This window comes from Coturnix japonica, chromosome 3, assembly GCF_001577835.2.
Source record: "Coturnix japonica isolate 7356 chromosome 3, Coturnix japonica 2.1, whole genome shotgun sequence".
Classification (NCBI taxonomy): Eukaryota; Metazoa; Chordata; class Aves; order Galliformes; family Phasianidae; genus Coturnix; species Coturnix japonica.
Window position 1 is genome coordinate 23308074 of NC_029518.1, and position 17032 is coordinate 23325105.

At 35.6% G+C, this 17032-nt stretch overlaps 1 protein-coding gene across 4 annotated transcripts in view; it reads right to left on the minus strand.

The window, feature by feature from the left end:
* The window catches only part of SRBD1 (S1 RNA binding domain 1), a 114544-nt gene that overhangs the window by 35725 nt on the left and 61787 nt on the right, over positions 1–17032 (minus strand). For all 4 annotated transcript variants that reach the window (XM_015857535.2, XM_015857536.2, XM_015857537.2 and 1 more), the window contains one exon: positions 10348–10430. In XM_015857535.2, the coding sequence (XP_015713021.1) occupies positions 10348–10430 (83 nt within the window). The remainder of the gene's footprint in view (positions 1–10347; positions 10431–17032) is intronic.

A 17032-nucleotide genomic window follows, 5' to 3' on the forward strand; every position in this document is an offset into this window, starting at 1 on the left:
CTCATCTTTTCCAATAATTGAATTTCAAATTAACAGACACTAAATTTAATGGAGAGTTCTGCCAAAACATCAACTGGTGATGCATAACATGCACCTACACAAGAGATGCATAAAACTATAGTATCCACAGACACAAAGGTGAATTAACCTTCACTTATACTAGTAATAGGATGCAATTCTGTCAACATAAATCTTTCCTGTACATTCTCTACTGCTTACCTTGAATAAAAAATAAATAAATGATTTGATGAACCAAAAAAAAAAAAAAGCATCTGAAAGAATATTTTCTTCCATCTGCTCTGCTTTACGCAAGTCTGGTACATTACTGTATATCCTCAATGCGCTCGTAGTTTGGTCGTTTCCTTTGATTGCTAATGCAACAATATTTTTTATGCCTGACTTACCAGTAACTCCACACTGGAATTAAATTCTAATTTTTACTTTTCACCCCCCAAATACCAAATTAACTGCCGTATACATGGACCCACTACATTCAAGAAAAATGCAGCAACCAACCCACAAAGGTACATCTATGAAATGAGCCTTGCTTGTTTGAACTGCAACACTGCCGTTACTGGAGTTTCACCCGGGAGACATAAATAAATAAAAATAAACCAAAGTAATAAACACCATGTTTTATGGAGCTGTGCACGCACACAAACAGAATTCCTCCTAACAAACTTAATAGATCAGACTTAAAAGCCGCCTCTCTCATTCCAGAAGACTCCTGGCCTCGGCTACTCGGAGGCCCTTGGGCAGGCCCACCAGCTCAAGCAGCCTCATCCTGCCTCTGCACCGTGATGTATCTGCCCTGTTACTGGACCACGGCTCGTGACAAAATGGAGCCATGCTCCCAATTAAGTCTAGTGCAATCACAATAATGAATCCCCAGTTTGCAGGAGATAACATATTCCCAAGCTGTTATGTCCTCTGAGGAGCTCATGTATGCCACTACTGCTAGTATTCCAGTGGCCGTGTTATTTACATGTCTGGAGAGAAACTGTTTATTTACTTATTTCTGAGGAAATAACACACATTTGTCCATAGACTTTCAGATTTTGGAAGACTGAACATACTTTTAGAATCATTATCATCAGCTGGCTGACAGCAATAAAGACAACATTCACTTTAAATAACCCTGAATTATGTACAGTTGAGTAAATTTGAATTTGTTTTGATTTAAGGTCTTCCAAAGTTGAGGCCAACATGCTGAACAAAAATATTAAACTATCTATAACCCTGTGTCAACATATGATGCTACTGGGAATGGTAAGTGAATTAATTTTCCAAGGAAAATTAATTACTTATGACTTACAGTTGTAAAAGCAAACAACGTAACTCTGGATTAGGACACATTTAATTTCTGTTTGGAGTAGTGATTAAATTAATTTCATATAATTCATGGTATGTAATGGAAAGCAGAACAAAGATGAAATCTTAGACAATGACTGACATAGCAAAAAGTGTATATTTATGTTCGTGATCCAAAAATAAAGGTCACAGATATTAATCACTGTCTAGCAAAACATGATTTTAGTTTCTGAAGAGATGACTTTTTTTTCCAGTACTGTTTGTTAAAAAAGTGTTATTAGCAAGATAAAAATCTAAAAAACCAACAAATTAAAAAAAAGAAAAATCAATCTTGCATTTTATGTCCTGGTGAAAAGCACAATTTTCAGTGATATCAACTGAATGATAATAACTGTCACAGGATTATTTTGAGGTACAGCAAAACTAAATTTTACACTAATTTGAATTCATATTAATTTAAGGCAAAAAGGAATAAATTGGTCACAGATCAAATACGTAAACAAATACACTCATTAGCACCACACTACAACTTCAACCTTAATGTAGGATTTTTATCAGTTATTGAATTTTTTCTAATAAACAGTTAACGTGAAAAATAAATCCGTAGCTAAATGAAACTAGGAGAGTTCTTGCAGCATTCCATAGCTCATATTTGTTCAAAGAAAAAAAAAAATCAGGTATTTCAGTATTGCACATACCAATTGTTAGTTTACATATTTAACACAAAAGCCACACATACTAGCCAACAGTTTACCAATTTAAATTCAACAGAATTTTATATTCAGCAAAATTCCAAAGGTCTTTTTTTGGTGTCCTTCTGAAACCAAGTATTTATTTATTGCCAATTTCAGGGGTTTTTTTGGATATCAAGTCAACAGCTGCCCTGCCACGAACTAAACTGGAATCAATATGATAATATTATTTTTCCTTATGTGTCAAATGAATATACTGTTAATTCATAAAACCAAAACAAGAGATGCAACACAACCTTTCACAGCAAATAGTAACTATGGAACTCCACTAATGAAGAATAGTTTGTTATTCAAAATGATTAAGTTTACTGCACACATGTATTCAAAGCAAGCAATTCACATCTTGACTGCCACTTTCACCCGTCTTTCAGCAATAGGGAGATGCTTTCACTACAGCCATAGTTTTAAATATTTAAATTACAAAATTTGTTAATTAAAATCCGACTAGAACTTATAAAAGATGAAATTACTTCACACAAAAGATTAACATTTGGAGTAAAAATGCAAGTTCTATGAATATGATAAATATTACATCAATAGTATCACCGGTAGTAATCTCCAATGCACTGGCTATTATTTTACTATAGTATTTTCAAGAATGTTTTAGAACTTGTACAGACACTATGAAAATTTAAACCAAACCTAGATGAAAGGAGTTGCAAAATTATTCTTTGATAAAATTGTATATATTTTTTAATCCAAGGTAACTAAACACTTCCAATGTAAAACGAAAACTCAGTATCATCTCACACCTTTAGGAAACCAATCAGTCAGTACACACTTGAAAAAAAGGTTTTTATTGCCCACTTTTGTTTCAGCCTTTAGACAGTTGTTTCCAAACTGATGCAAAGAGGAGCCACACTGAGACGATCTGCCAAATCCCAGTCCTGCAGCTCACATTTTGCTCCTGCATCAGAATGGAGTCTTGTAGGAGTTTAAATCCACCCTGTTGGCTCATAACCGATCTAGCCTGTATTTGAACTAGTTCTGCCCAAGTAACCTCACAGAAAGGCAATTGCATCGGAAATATTAAACAGCTTAGCACAGAGGGTATGCTCTACCTGAGGAATTCTGCAGAGGAGCTCATATCTGCTTCTTTAGTGGAAGTAAACAACTTCTTCACCTATTTTACAGGAAACTATAGGAAGTATCATTTTTATACAATCAGGAGTGCAAATCATGTGAGAAAGTTTTCACCAGGTCTGTTTTCATTTAGTGACAAAAAACTTCCTAATAATCTTCTGCTACCAGAATTGGTAATTGAGCAATCAGAAACAAACTGACAAGTGCGGGCAAACCTGTCAAACAGCTGTTCCGTATCAGCAGATGTAGGTTATTCCCCCTCCATAAAGTAACATGTTTTGCAAAACTTTCCGACTTTTGTTAAAAATTTCAAAAGCTATGAAATATACATATATGCACACACAATATTAAACAGCAGCAATGCAAGATGGGTATTATTAAAGTCTAAAATTTACCTGCTTACAAGGGCACATCTCTGACAGTTTTCACATGCTCTCTAGTACGCATTTTTGTGACAGCAGTGAAAAATAGATGCAATCCATTGGCAGCTTCATGAGTGACATGTGCAGATGCAGTGATACTGCTGTGCTCTTGCACTCTTTGTAAATACACAAGTACTATTTTACTTCATTTCCTTAAAGGGACAGTATCACACCTCACTGAGCAGAAATGTTTCCTAGAGGATGCCAGGATTTATAAAATCATTAATAACATATGCCATATTTTTTTTCTCTATATATTTTTTTCTTCACTATAACCAGCTAATAACAGACTATCTAAAGATTACTGTGTTATTGCTGTGCTATTTGCCAGACAGAGAATAGGTAGCCACAAGCAAAGAGGCTGCCAAGTTACTGGGTTATAAACCACACTCAGCAGTCAGCAAAACTGACTCTGAAGATGGGTTTAAATTATGGAAATCAAGCAGGTATTAACTTCTTTTTTGGAAAGGAACCCAATTCACTGACATGAAGAAACATCCAAAAACCATTATAAACTGCCCACCTCTTTTTTGACAAAGCTGTCTTCAGAGATTTTCTTCTCATAGATGTTAGAAGGCTTAGTTCACAGAAATTTACTCTTCAAAATGAGGAGCACATTAATTGCCCTTAAAGTGGTGTTGGGCAAGAACACGTATGATTTTTTTCTTAGCTTCCTAGCAGAGTTAATAATTTACCACTACTACGCTATAATTATGAGATTTTGCAGCCAGCAAATTGATGGTCTGCAAAACGTAGCTGAAGGTTGGACAACTAATCCGAGAAAAAGGATTTCGTAATTTCCTGTGCATTAGAATTCCTGAACTGAGCACAGACGTGTGTACCCATCCATTTACTTCGCACACCTCTTCCCTATTGACATTCTTTGGCCTGCGTTTAATGAGATTTTATGAGGAAAACCACCAGATTCAAAATGTTTTTTTTTTTTTTGTACATTTTAAAACTTCGAACTTTAAAACCCCCCACCCTTATCCTCAAATTTCAGAGCAACTCCTCAAAAAAAAACCCCCAAAAAAACCCAATAGTAATTGTGAGAATAGCCCTCTTTACAGGAGCCTAGGGGTTCAGGAAAGAGATTAAAGTTTCCTTTATTGAAAAGCTGAGCTAAGAGTGTTCTTGTGCAATACTATCCCACTTGCCCATCTTCAAAGTCACAATGAATTTGTTCAGAAATGAGACCCAATAGAGGAATTAACCAGACAAATCTTTGCTTCTTTTTTTTTTTTCTTTTTCAATAATGCCAATATAACCTCTAGTCAACACTCCTTATCAGAATTAGCCACTTTCTCCCACAATACCCTACAGTTGTAAACAGAATCTAATTTACCACCAAATCTCACATTTTAACTTTTTTCAACTTGAAGTAAATTTGTAGTTAACCAATTGTCACAAGCTGCCCAAAAGGTGTGATAACAATACCATCAGACTGCTGATAACAAGTAACATACATAGAACTAAACACTGGTATAAACAGACAATGACTGTTCAAGCAAAGTTCTCTCACATTCCTTCTGAACTGAGTTTTCCACAGGAGCCACATGAATCACACAATATAAAAAGCACTGTTCACCTAATAAATAAGACATCCTGTTTTCTTAAAACACAAAAAATTAAGTTGCAAACCAACACAAATTTGTTTTGATAAGCTTAACAAAGCAAGTTCAATTTTAAGATTGTTTTGACAATCACACCACAGAGATCTTGCACTCTCTTGCACTTCATAAATCATCGTATTCTCACATCACACATAAGTGATTCTCCTATGCAATCCAAGTAATACACCTAACAACTCATATACTCCATGGGTCAATTAATCCAAAAAAATAAAAAGGGGAAATAAAGTTCTTAAATACTTAGTGAAAAATGTATGTATCTGATTGAAGGAACAGCCATCTCCAGTAGTTTGGTCCACATTATTTAAAATGTAGACTGCTCCAGAAGTAATGTCTCCTATTAATTTCCATGGAAACTACAACGGATACAAAGAGCACAATAACACTATTTGATAGAGCAGATTCCCAGCTACAAAACATGGTCACCACCATTAACTGTGCATTTGCATCAGCAATGAACAAGAACCTACTTGCTGCACTTAACAAAAATCTGCACCAGCAAGCACGAATCACTGTCACTGCTGAAACGCACCATCCACTGCTTCACTATGCTCATATCCACTGTCTGGTCTCCCAAACATTCAGCAAGTGTCAATGAATATCTGAATGGAGGAATTCAATAACACACCTTTGCTTCATATGCACATTAGATGCCATTTTATTAGACTGTTCCCCTCTGGTTGCACAGCAACAAAACGTAACAAAATACTGTTGGGAAGATTCAGTCTCTACTGCTGTACCACCAACATCCACCTCTGACACTGTGGACCAACACAATCAGACAGAAGGTGTTATTTTCAGAATAGCTCTCATGAAAGCATAATATGCAAAGAATTTATAATCAAAATCATGTATCAATAAATATGCCTCATGCTTTTCTGCTCCTTCTGGCAGAAAAGACAGCTTATGGAAATAATATGGAGTTGTTCACCCCACACAGTTGATTTCTGCACTTCTAATGTTTTGCTATAGTTTGCCTCTCAGGTATCTCCAAAATAATTAAGCATTAAATATGCTTAATAAATACACTGCCTCAAGTAAATATTTTCTCACGATGGGAGCGTGGAACAGTAATAAAATTTGAAATGATGCCACTGTCAAAAATTAGGTTAACACTTAAATTTTTTAATACCCAATCTGTCATCACAGGCAACAACTGCAGGTTTAAAAAAGACTTGACAGATGCAATGCCATGGACATATTTTGAGGGGAAAATATTACAGAATGCAACAAAATGAAAGGGCTGCCCTCAGTTAAAGATGTATGCAAGACAGGCCAGTAATATTCAGCACTGCCCACCAGTTTCGTGTCATCTGGGAGCTGGCAAAGAAAGACACTCAGTTTCAGCCTGCAAAAAAGTTGCGTCCTAAATTACTAAAGGTCCAATTGCAACAAGATAGCAATAGGAGAGAAAGTGTTCTACACAGTCTCATAGGAGAGGGGAACAAAATCCCTTCATTCTATCTGAAACTGCGATATTACTTCAGTTGAATGCCCCAGTGTTAACTAATGGGCTGTGTTTACACCTACCACACCATAATTAAGATGCAGCCAAACCTATTAAATAAAATGCATATCTGATTAAAAGCATTCCTTAAATCGCATTGCCATTTAATGCAATGTGTCCATACTCTGGGGTAAAAAAACAAACACACACAAAAAAAACCCCACAATTAAATGACTATTAAATTTCACCTGAAATAATAAAATAATAAAATGTCACATACGTAATCAAATACAAAAACCGATATGCTTCAATAACAAGCAGAATTTCAAGATGAAAAAAGATGAGAGGGACAGAAAAGGTATTTCTAAGGTTTATCTTGTATTATTATTTACTTAAATTAGGCTTTATGAAATTCCCTTGTGATCAGAAACGTAAAGAGACTAAAACAAATTTAGATCCACCTTTCCCCCCCCCCCCCCCCCCCCCCCCCCATTTCTTCTTCCTGAAAGCCACTGCTAAAGATTTATCAGTCATAAATTGTATTTCTTTGACAAAAATGTTCCAGCCACATCTGGACTCAATGCACTTTGGAGGTTACAAAGCTGCATATATTATATCTTACATTCTTTTGCAATGTTAATTCTACAAATGCATTAAATAGTAATTATGCTACCACAGTCAAAAATATATCATGATGAGGGTTTTGCACTATAAAGACCAAATATGACTTTGCATTTCAAAATCAGAGATATAGCACATTTGTTAATAATTATAGCTTGTCAAACACTTTTATCTTTCAACACATACCATATATTGTATTCCTAGACGAGCTCCACTGCCATGACTCTATTTTCCCTGTTGAGGTTACTGTTTTTCTAGCATCCAAGAATTTTGCACGTCAAATCAAAAGCAAAGGACAAGCCAAACTTAACCTCATCTCTCAGCATTCTTTTTCCCTTCTCTGTATTGTAATAAGCATTCTTATTTTGACTTTTAAAAGCTTTACCCATTTAATTCCTCTTTTACCTGAGGTTATTTTGATTATAAAAGAGAACAGTGAACACAGTGCTTATCCCAGTGCTGATTTATTCTCCTATGAAAAGTTAGTTTTCTGTTTGAGAGGAAGGGTTCTGTTGTTGTTTGTTTTTGTTTTGTTTCCCCTCTAGGATTCTTCTACTTTTTAATCCCATTTCTTTCCTCTGGAATTTAATTCCCTAAGCACAGCCTTCATGAAGCAGATTTGTTCTCAGCTCTTATCTACACCATCCAATCACATAACAATTGCTGTGGAGATTCATCAGCCAAAATTCAGTTTGCAGTACAGTGTAGTCTTGAGCCACTCTAACTGCTTAACTCATAGGAATTAAGCTTTGAACTGAGATTGGGTGGAGACAAGGCAAACATATACTCCATCAGGCAGGGCCTGGGCATCATCCTTGTGCCTGACTACAGAAGAAATCATACTAATATAGCCTGAAGGTGATAAATTAATTTTGGCTAGGTTCCTGTCTGAGAGGAAAGAACAATTTTCCTAATGAGATAAAGATGAAAGAAGACAAGGACCTCTAAGCAACTGGAATTTTGGACTGAGAGAAACCGTAATAAATCAGGTGATTCTTCTCTTTGTTTAAGAAAGTACCTGTTAAGAGATCAGGGGCCTGTTTATCTTTTTTTCTGACAAACCAGATTTTTGCAGCAGTTACAAACTCAGATTCACAACTTGAAAGGAAAATAACATCAGCTGGTCATGTATTCAATCCTTTCTGGATATCTAAAGGAAGTAAACACAAATTACAGCTAACCAGGCTCAGTTTTCAGAGATCTGTTGCTACCTGGAAAAATCAGATTAAAGTATTCATACCCAAACAGGAAAATTTGCTTGGAAAGCTTCTGCTAGCAAGACAAGAAAACATCAGTGTTCACACATGCACATCAAGAGCCACTAGTAGAGTACCAAGAGGACAGACAGGAGGACCAAGAATCTTCCAGGAAGAGCCAGGAAAATGGCACTCATCAGTACCATTACAGTCTCAAGTAAATCAGTCTCAAGTAAGTCACACTGGCTTCAGTAGTGAACAGTCACTACAATATGATTATTGCAACAATGCTTCTCAAAACGTACAATTACCATCAACTCTATGCCTTTCCATTGTCAGTATATGCTTGTACAAGTTGCACATGGGTCATGGTGGATAGTGTACATCTAAATCAATACCTTCTAGCCAAGCGAGGAAAATTAGGAGCACTCAGGAATCCACAGTATATACTTCAAAGAGTAAAGTATTTAATTTTGTTAAAAAATAATTTCTACTCAAAGGGCTTCTTATTTGGACATCACATTTCAACTTGTTGATTTAAAAGAACAATACAAAGTTTCTTTTCCCTTAACACTAAGACCAAAGAAAATCTGTACCATTTGTTAATGCTGCTATTTTTATAAATTAAAGCAACCTATCTCCATGGGAAAAAAAAACAAAAAACCAGGTCTGCTTCAGACGGAATCTACTCATTTTGCCAGAAGACCACCCCAATTTTAGCTGCCACCATTAAAACCTTACTTCTACTGAAATCCAGATACCTAAGTTAAAGAACTCCTCAGTATATCAACCTTTAAATCTAACTTTCCTGGTTATATGGAAATATGGTATATTTCATACTGAAATATTAATGACATAAGCTAATTTTACTGCTAAATTCCACGGTTAGCAAGGAACACGAGTACATGAAATGTAGTCTCCGGCAATACAAGTACAGCTTGCAAAAACAGCTGGAGTGCTTCTTTTACCAACCAAAATATTGACCTCGATTCTTTCTAAAAAAAAAAAGACAACCAAACAATAATACAGTAATCCATGTTACGCCTCTTCAAAACCTGTCACATGACTTTTAGCAGTGAAAGTAAATTATTATAATCTCCTAACTGCAGCCGACCCCATTAACACTCACACACCAATCCAAAAAGTTATAGTACTTTCCTTTTGACTTCCATGTCAGACAGACTTTCAAATTTACTTCATTCTATACTCTCAAACATAGAGATAAGCACATGCTAAGGTTTTATTATTATTATTATTATTAATATTAAATGTTTATTTGTTTGGAATAAAGTACATGAATAAATGTTTCCCTTCTCACCACTTCCCTTCTGAACCACTTCACAATGCCATTCTCTTTGTAAAAGACACTCTGAAGGTAGATGATACTTCCCAGAAATAACTCACAAAGACGCAGGAAAACCAATGAGACGACAAATGCTGTCAATCAACTTTAGTAAAGGCAAAACTTCAAAACAAACGTTTTTATTATAAACTTCTAAGAAATGTATCAAATAGCACAAATTAATGGCTTCTAAATGGAGGATCAATATCCTATTGTATTTTACACAAAGAGCTAAAACCCCATTGCTGCAACAATGGGGGTAAAGAAGGTTTTACATATCAAATTACCTGTCTGATTTGATGTTTTTAATAGACTATAAATCCAGCTACAGCCATTTCTGAGTCTCAATCACTATCGTTAAAACTAGAGATTAGAGAAGAGGTATTCTTTGGCTTTTTCAAAAGCATTTTATAACCACTTCATGAATTCTACAAATAACCCTTAAAGGAGACATAACTAGTTGGCACTTGATTATAAAAAAAAAGCATTTTCGTTTTGCCTTCTATCATGATGGATTGCTTAAATGATATGTATTATCTTACCTGATACATTCCAACTCCTATGTGTTTGGGATCAATTTTCACTAGCTCAGCTAGTGGGTCTTGTACGCGTCTAGCTATGGAAACTGAAAAACAGAATTAGAAAACAACAATAGTTTAAACAGAAAATCACAAGCATGTAGCAGTTTTTGCTATTTTTTCAGTCTTCTATATATTTAATATTTTATTTTAATCTGGAAATTATCAATAATTAAGCAAAATTATTTTCCATTTCCAGGAGATGAAGAATATGTTAATAAAACTTTTTTACTGAATAATTCAAACAAAGACCTTAAATAGATTTCATACTGTAATTACAACATTAAATCTGTTCACTCAGGCCACAAAGTTAAACAGAACTGTGTACAGTAAATTTCTCCCTTGCTTCAATACTGTAAAATTTATAAACATTTAGCAACTTAAATTCCTCTCTTTAATGTTAAATCACAGATATGTAGCAACAAATATGCATTAAGTAATGAATGGAGTAACCACAGATTTATTTCGCAAATATTGTATTTTCTAAGGTAATGTGCACACTTAGAATTGAATCTTTTTATATTATTCAACCACAAGATTCAATATTCACTTAGAGAAAGTTCTTGGGTAGTCTTTTGAGGTTGTTTCACCCCACTCCTTGTTTTCAAGCAAGGTAAGCTAGACAAGGTTGCCGAAGACTGTGTCCAGTTCAGTTTTGATTGTCTCCATGGATGGAGGCTCTATAGTCTCTGGGCAACTTCTGCCATTGTTTGCCAGTATTTGACCATTCTCACAGTAAATAAGTAGGGTTTTTTTTTGTGTGTGCGTGTTCAGGTGGAAATTTCTGTTTCTGTGTGTGTTCTTTTCTCAAGTCAGAGGGCACTATCAGAAAGTTTGCCTAGTTCTTCATTCCCTCACACAGGTATTTCCACAAATCAGTGACATCCTTCCAAACCTTCTCTTCTCTAGGATGAAGGGTCCCAGTTCTCATCTGTTCCTTGTATGAAAAGTGCCTCAACCCTTTAATCATCTTGGAGGCCCTAATTTAAATGACAGCTACCACTACTGCAGATTGTTAAAGACTTGACAGCATTTCGTAAAAGGACTCGACTAAACTTTGATACTTGAAGCCAAAACGGTATACCTAATGCTTATTAGTTATGCAGGCTCCTCGAACCATAACCACAAAACTTATCATTTGAGTCCAGCATTAGAGATTTCACTTTTAAGGATTTGCACTGGTAAATGTACAGTTAGCACAAAGTTCACTGCTCGGTCATGCAAGACTTTTTCATACCTTCTATTATCAATTCTAACACGCTGACAATGGCAGTTTGCTAGCTCAGCTCAGAGAGCACTATACTAGTGACATCTGATACGTGTGCTTCTCTAGGAGAGAGGTTGTGCATTCAAAGGCTATCACATATGCCTTCTTGTCAAAAATCAGAAAAGGTCAAGCAGTGCAAGTACGCTGCTCATAGCTCACAAAAGTATAGCTTACTACAGAAATGCTTTCCTGTAAGTATTGCATTAATTACTTTGAAACACTAGTAGTACCTATCACCAGTCCCCTAATAAACAAAAATGGAGCACAACACAAAGAAGCATGGATCCAGAACATTCAGAAGATGTTTCCTAGCCCTATATGCATACACCAAGCATTTTGTTTACCAAGAAGTTGTCATAAACTCAGTATCTGAAGAATGTTTTACAGAATTCCCTTTTTAGCTTCATAACAAACATTTTGAAAATTACATTTTAGACAAGAGGAGTGCAAACATCACTGCCCATATGTCCTTTTATTACATCTTTTAGGACATTTCCAAGCATAAACTTCTCTAGGGAATCTTCAGATAAAAAGGAAAATTTAGATCCTACTTTTGAAAAGTTAGGTTGACAGTGTCACTGTATCCTATGAGTAATGTAGGTCTTGACCCAGGCAAGCCCTTCAGCACAGATGCATGGCAGTATTCCCACCCAAACTAGAGAAACTCTTCACATGCATTAAGTTACACAGATAGTTAAGTGCTTGCATGGATGATACAGAAAATAGTTACAATACTGAAGCATGAAGATCAATTAGCAGTCAGTTGTACGGTTTAAGGGATGCAGTTCCTACATGCACCAGTGGGACGCTGACCTGCAGTTTCCACTGAAGCCTCTATTTTATTCCAGAACATTTCAAATTCAAAACAAAAGAGCAGAACAGGGAAAACAGTAAGAGTGTGCTACCTCTAGGAACAAATTCACATCTACACTGAATTAAGATGACAATCTACTGTCCATCGTATAGGCAAAGCCACATTTCTTATAGTAATAGAATGCTTCAATAGCCATATCTTTTCAGGTGGCAATAAGGCTCCACTCTGTGTCACTGATGATATAGATTCCTGCAATACAAGGAGAGTCTTACTGAAATCATGAGGGCTCTGCATCTATGCCAATGTCTACTCCCTATAGACCATACTGCAAAATCATAGGTAGTAAAACCTGATGGTCTTACATCACTACATTTCAAGCATTTTTCATATTGAAACATTATGCTAATATTTATTACACTTCAATATTTATTAAAAGACATTTTTTGTATGTTTAAAGCGCATCTCAGGAATGGCTACAAATCATGAACTTTTAGAATAATGGCAATGAAGTGGGTGGTACATTCTCACATGCACTGCTATGAAAGGTATGTCTCATTTATGCTCCTAAAATTCAAAAAATCCATGACTGCACGTAGGGCAAAACCAGAAAACTAGATTTCTCAAAGTAATCAGTGAACCAAACCTGCAACATTTGAAATACCATTTGAAAAATACAATAGCCCAACGAAAACGTGAAAAGAAGTTATTCCATATTAAAGGGCATTAGCATTGTGGTGACATGGACTTCTAGTAGAAAATGACAAAAACTGCACACCAGATACATGAAAAGCTTCTTCAAGTTGTCAATTAAGAACAAAACAGCATTGCAATATTTGGAATGACAGCAACATATTGTGCTGCCATGCAGTAAATTCACATAAAATTTTAAAGCTAGAGGGGACAAGATGGCCTAGGTGGTCCTCTGACTTTAATGCAGATGAACTTCATCTCCAAACAGAAAGAAAAAGAAGGTTGCAGAAAGCATACTTACCAAAAGTGCAATGTCACTGGGACTTTCTCTATTGTTTTGGAATAAACAAACAAACGTTTATTTAACTGTTTGGTGGTCTCTGTTCACAACATCCTTTGGTTATTTGAGAAGACAAAAAAGATAGTTATGTCTTTTTGCCTGTCAGTGATGACAGTCTGGTGGGTGAAAAGCTTGAATAAGAGCTGCTTGCACAACTCATGTAAGTCCCAGATTCATCTTTACAGAAAAACCAAGGTTATATTAAAATGTTTTGTTCCCTGACAGCTAATGAAAAGATGCGTCCTCCTAAGCTTGGAAAAAAACTTCATTATCTGATATTCCTCTCTGAAAAGGGCAAGTCTCTCATCAGCCCCAACTAAAAAATCCAAAATTAAGACTACTGCCCTCACAAACACAACTATGTATTTGAACTTTGGTTTTACTAATACTTTCTACAATCAGCAATATCATTTTTCAAAGAGATTAAAAAGAAGTGCCCTCTCTTGAAAATCAGTAAGACTTACAAATTGGGTTACCTGCCTTCCCTCAGTAGTGGAATAGATGTCAACTAATAATTATGACCAAAGTTATGTACTCTTATGAAGGTGCAAGAACAACAAGAAAGTCTGTCAACTACATAACAAAATAGGTTGTAGTCTAAAGTATTGTACCCACTTTTGGGGCAGCATGCCAATTTTTGTGGTCTAGACAGCCACATATTAACATGTTATCTTTTAGAAGTGCTATATGCAAGAGCCACACCATAAAGCCAAAACTTAATGCCTTGATGACGGCATCTCTTTAACCACCCGTATATATGGGAATTACATATGGAATAAAGAAAAGAACGTATTCTCACCAATAGCTATGACAAATTTCCTACCTCATGAGTGGGAACACTCATCTGTGTTTTGAAACAATGAAGATATGAAGGTAGTGGGTAGTTTTTAAATAAACAGATAGCAGCCACGAGCTACAACTTCAATTTTGTCATAAATAACATCATTTTTTGTGTTTTTATTATAATTCCTGTATTTTGTTTTGATTGAGATGTGCAGCTACAAATGTCTCAAAGTAAACATATCCTCTTCCTACTTTTAAATTAACCTTTACACCTTAAAAGTCTGGGTGAAACAGAAAATGTCAATTAAATAAAAATAATGTGTTAATGTAATCAAAGACTAACTCATAAATGCATGTGTAATTACTGCCAATATATCATATAAGGGTAGATATGGAAACATTACAACTTTTTAAATCCTTTTATGAAGCTTATTATTGTGTTCAAGATCAATTACTCTCCATAAGTATCTGCAATAATGTTTACTCGGTGATCGATCGTTCAGGTTTCCTGAGTCCTGGAAGCTTTCTATCCTGTTGACCTGAATTTCACCCTTCTTGCAAAGAATACAGTGAAACGTACAGTAGTCTTTTCATTAAGCATTCTTTCTCAGTAGGTCAGGATTTGTGACACAGTTTTGAATCCTCATATATCTTCTTGGTGGGTTTAAAGTATGCAATTTATTTTAAGCAACTGCTCAACAGCTGCATTTCATCCAAAATTCTTCTGTGGCAAGTGAGCAGGTTTTTGTTTTAAAAAGGTTACATTTTAGTTTACTTTTAACTCCATAAAACTGATAATCTGTTATTTGCTTAAGATTAATGAAATAATGAATGACAATGTTCTATTTACTTACTACAAAAATCTTTAAAAGAGACTGCAGAATACAAAAAGCAAGGAAAAATTAAAAATATTACGAGAAAATCCTCAGTAAGTGAATATTACAATGCAGATTTTTAAGTCGCTATTTTCTTCTTAAAAACACCCCAAAACTCCACTTTTCTTTAGCATTAATGCTTTTTATATCTGTCTATATCACAAGATAATGGCTTTGCTTTGCTTTGTTTGTTTTCTCCACATTCGATCTTAGATGGGAGATACATGACTATTTAACTGGAGCATGATGTGATTGTTCTGCCCTAGAAATCAGTTAGTCTTGCAAGATGGTTGAAATTCAGAAAAGTCTTTCCCATCTGCTCAGCTTAAGAGGTAGAAACTGTCAGTCCACTTTTCACATTCAGATCACTGGTCCTAATTTTAACTGCATCACCATGGCATTGATTACTATGACTACAAAACATGAAAATTGCTTGAAGCTCCGTACTTACAAGAATTATTCATTTAAGCCAGCAACAAAAACAAACCTTTCTGAAGTGACCAAAATGTTCTTTCCTATGTCTATAGTTAAAAAAGCAAACAGCAGCAGCTTTCATGAATTGTGCTGCTATACTAAAAGCAAAACAAAAATCTCCACAAATAAAAGAGCAGCCTTGTATTTGTCACTCCCTTGGCTCAATGCTTCAAGGAGGCAACAAGGCCTTCTATGGAAAATACACATATATATGCTTAGAGTTACATCCAGAGGGAGGGAAGTAAACCATTTTCAAATCTAACCCTAATGGCAACTGCCTTTGCCAGAGCCTGGACTAATGCTCTATCTCAGGAGATAGCTTTTAGGCAGAACTGGTGGTATATTTTCAGATCGTTTAAAAGTCCAACAAACAATGCCCTGTAAGTAGAAGAAAAATAGAAGACGAGTCCATCAACTAAACTCAGATCCAGATAAGCACATGCGAGGAAGACTAGGTGAAGATCACATCTTTCAACAAAGTATGCAAAGATTACAGTTGTAGACTAAAACCCATTCAGAGAATGACAGTCAGTTAATAGCTACGTGCATAAACCTCTCTTAGTTTGGTGAAAATGCTGTGTAAAAATCCATTCCTACTGCTTCTGGTTAACTCAAATCCATTTATCTATTTCTTAAAAACAAACAAACAAAAAAACCTGATGTTGGCACAGATGTTCACGAACAACTGTAAGAGGCCCCATTATTTTTCAGACAACCTGTACTTACAGACTATTGATTAAACAGTAGAACCCAGCTCACACTTTCAGAGCAGCTTCTGGTTCATTGGTAAGAGCACACTCCTGATGGAGAGAAGGAACAAGCCCTCTCCGGAACAGGTCATCAATCATTTTGTTTCCACCTTTTCCCTTCCAACAGGTACAATAAATTCATTTTTAAATGCTGTAGAATACAACGTAATTTCTTTTTGTTCACCTGTAATTCCATGCAACCCAACTAAACAGGTATGACTTTGTAGCAGAAGCAAAATGTTTTTAATGCATACAAAATTCAGAGCTTACTTTCCTTTCTTGTAACTCTTTTTGAATACTTGTGGATCTTGCACCAGTCATCTATGGCAAGCTGTAGAAGGAAGCTTCCACTCAGCAGCACAAACAGTTTAACCATAAGATTTCTTCCCAACAAAGTTTTTGAGAAATGACCTTCTCTCCTGGGTTGCCAAGGGCGAGTAGTGCTCTTTTAAGAAGATGAAGAAATTAGCTCAAGAAGACAACAAGGCACTATGTCCCACACATCTAATCATCAAACTGTTTCACTTTCCTTAAGATAAAGTCAAAAGAAATTATATTTTTTCTGATCTTTACCTTCTATCTGCTGGCCACGATGACAGCTCTGAACTGTACGTCTCTATCTTTAACAGCACCCAAGGGAATAAAACCCTGTAGGCA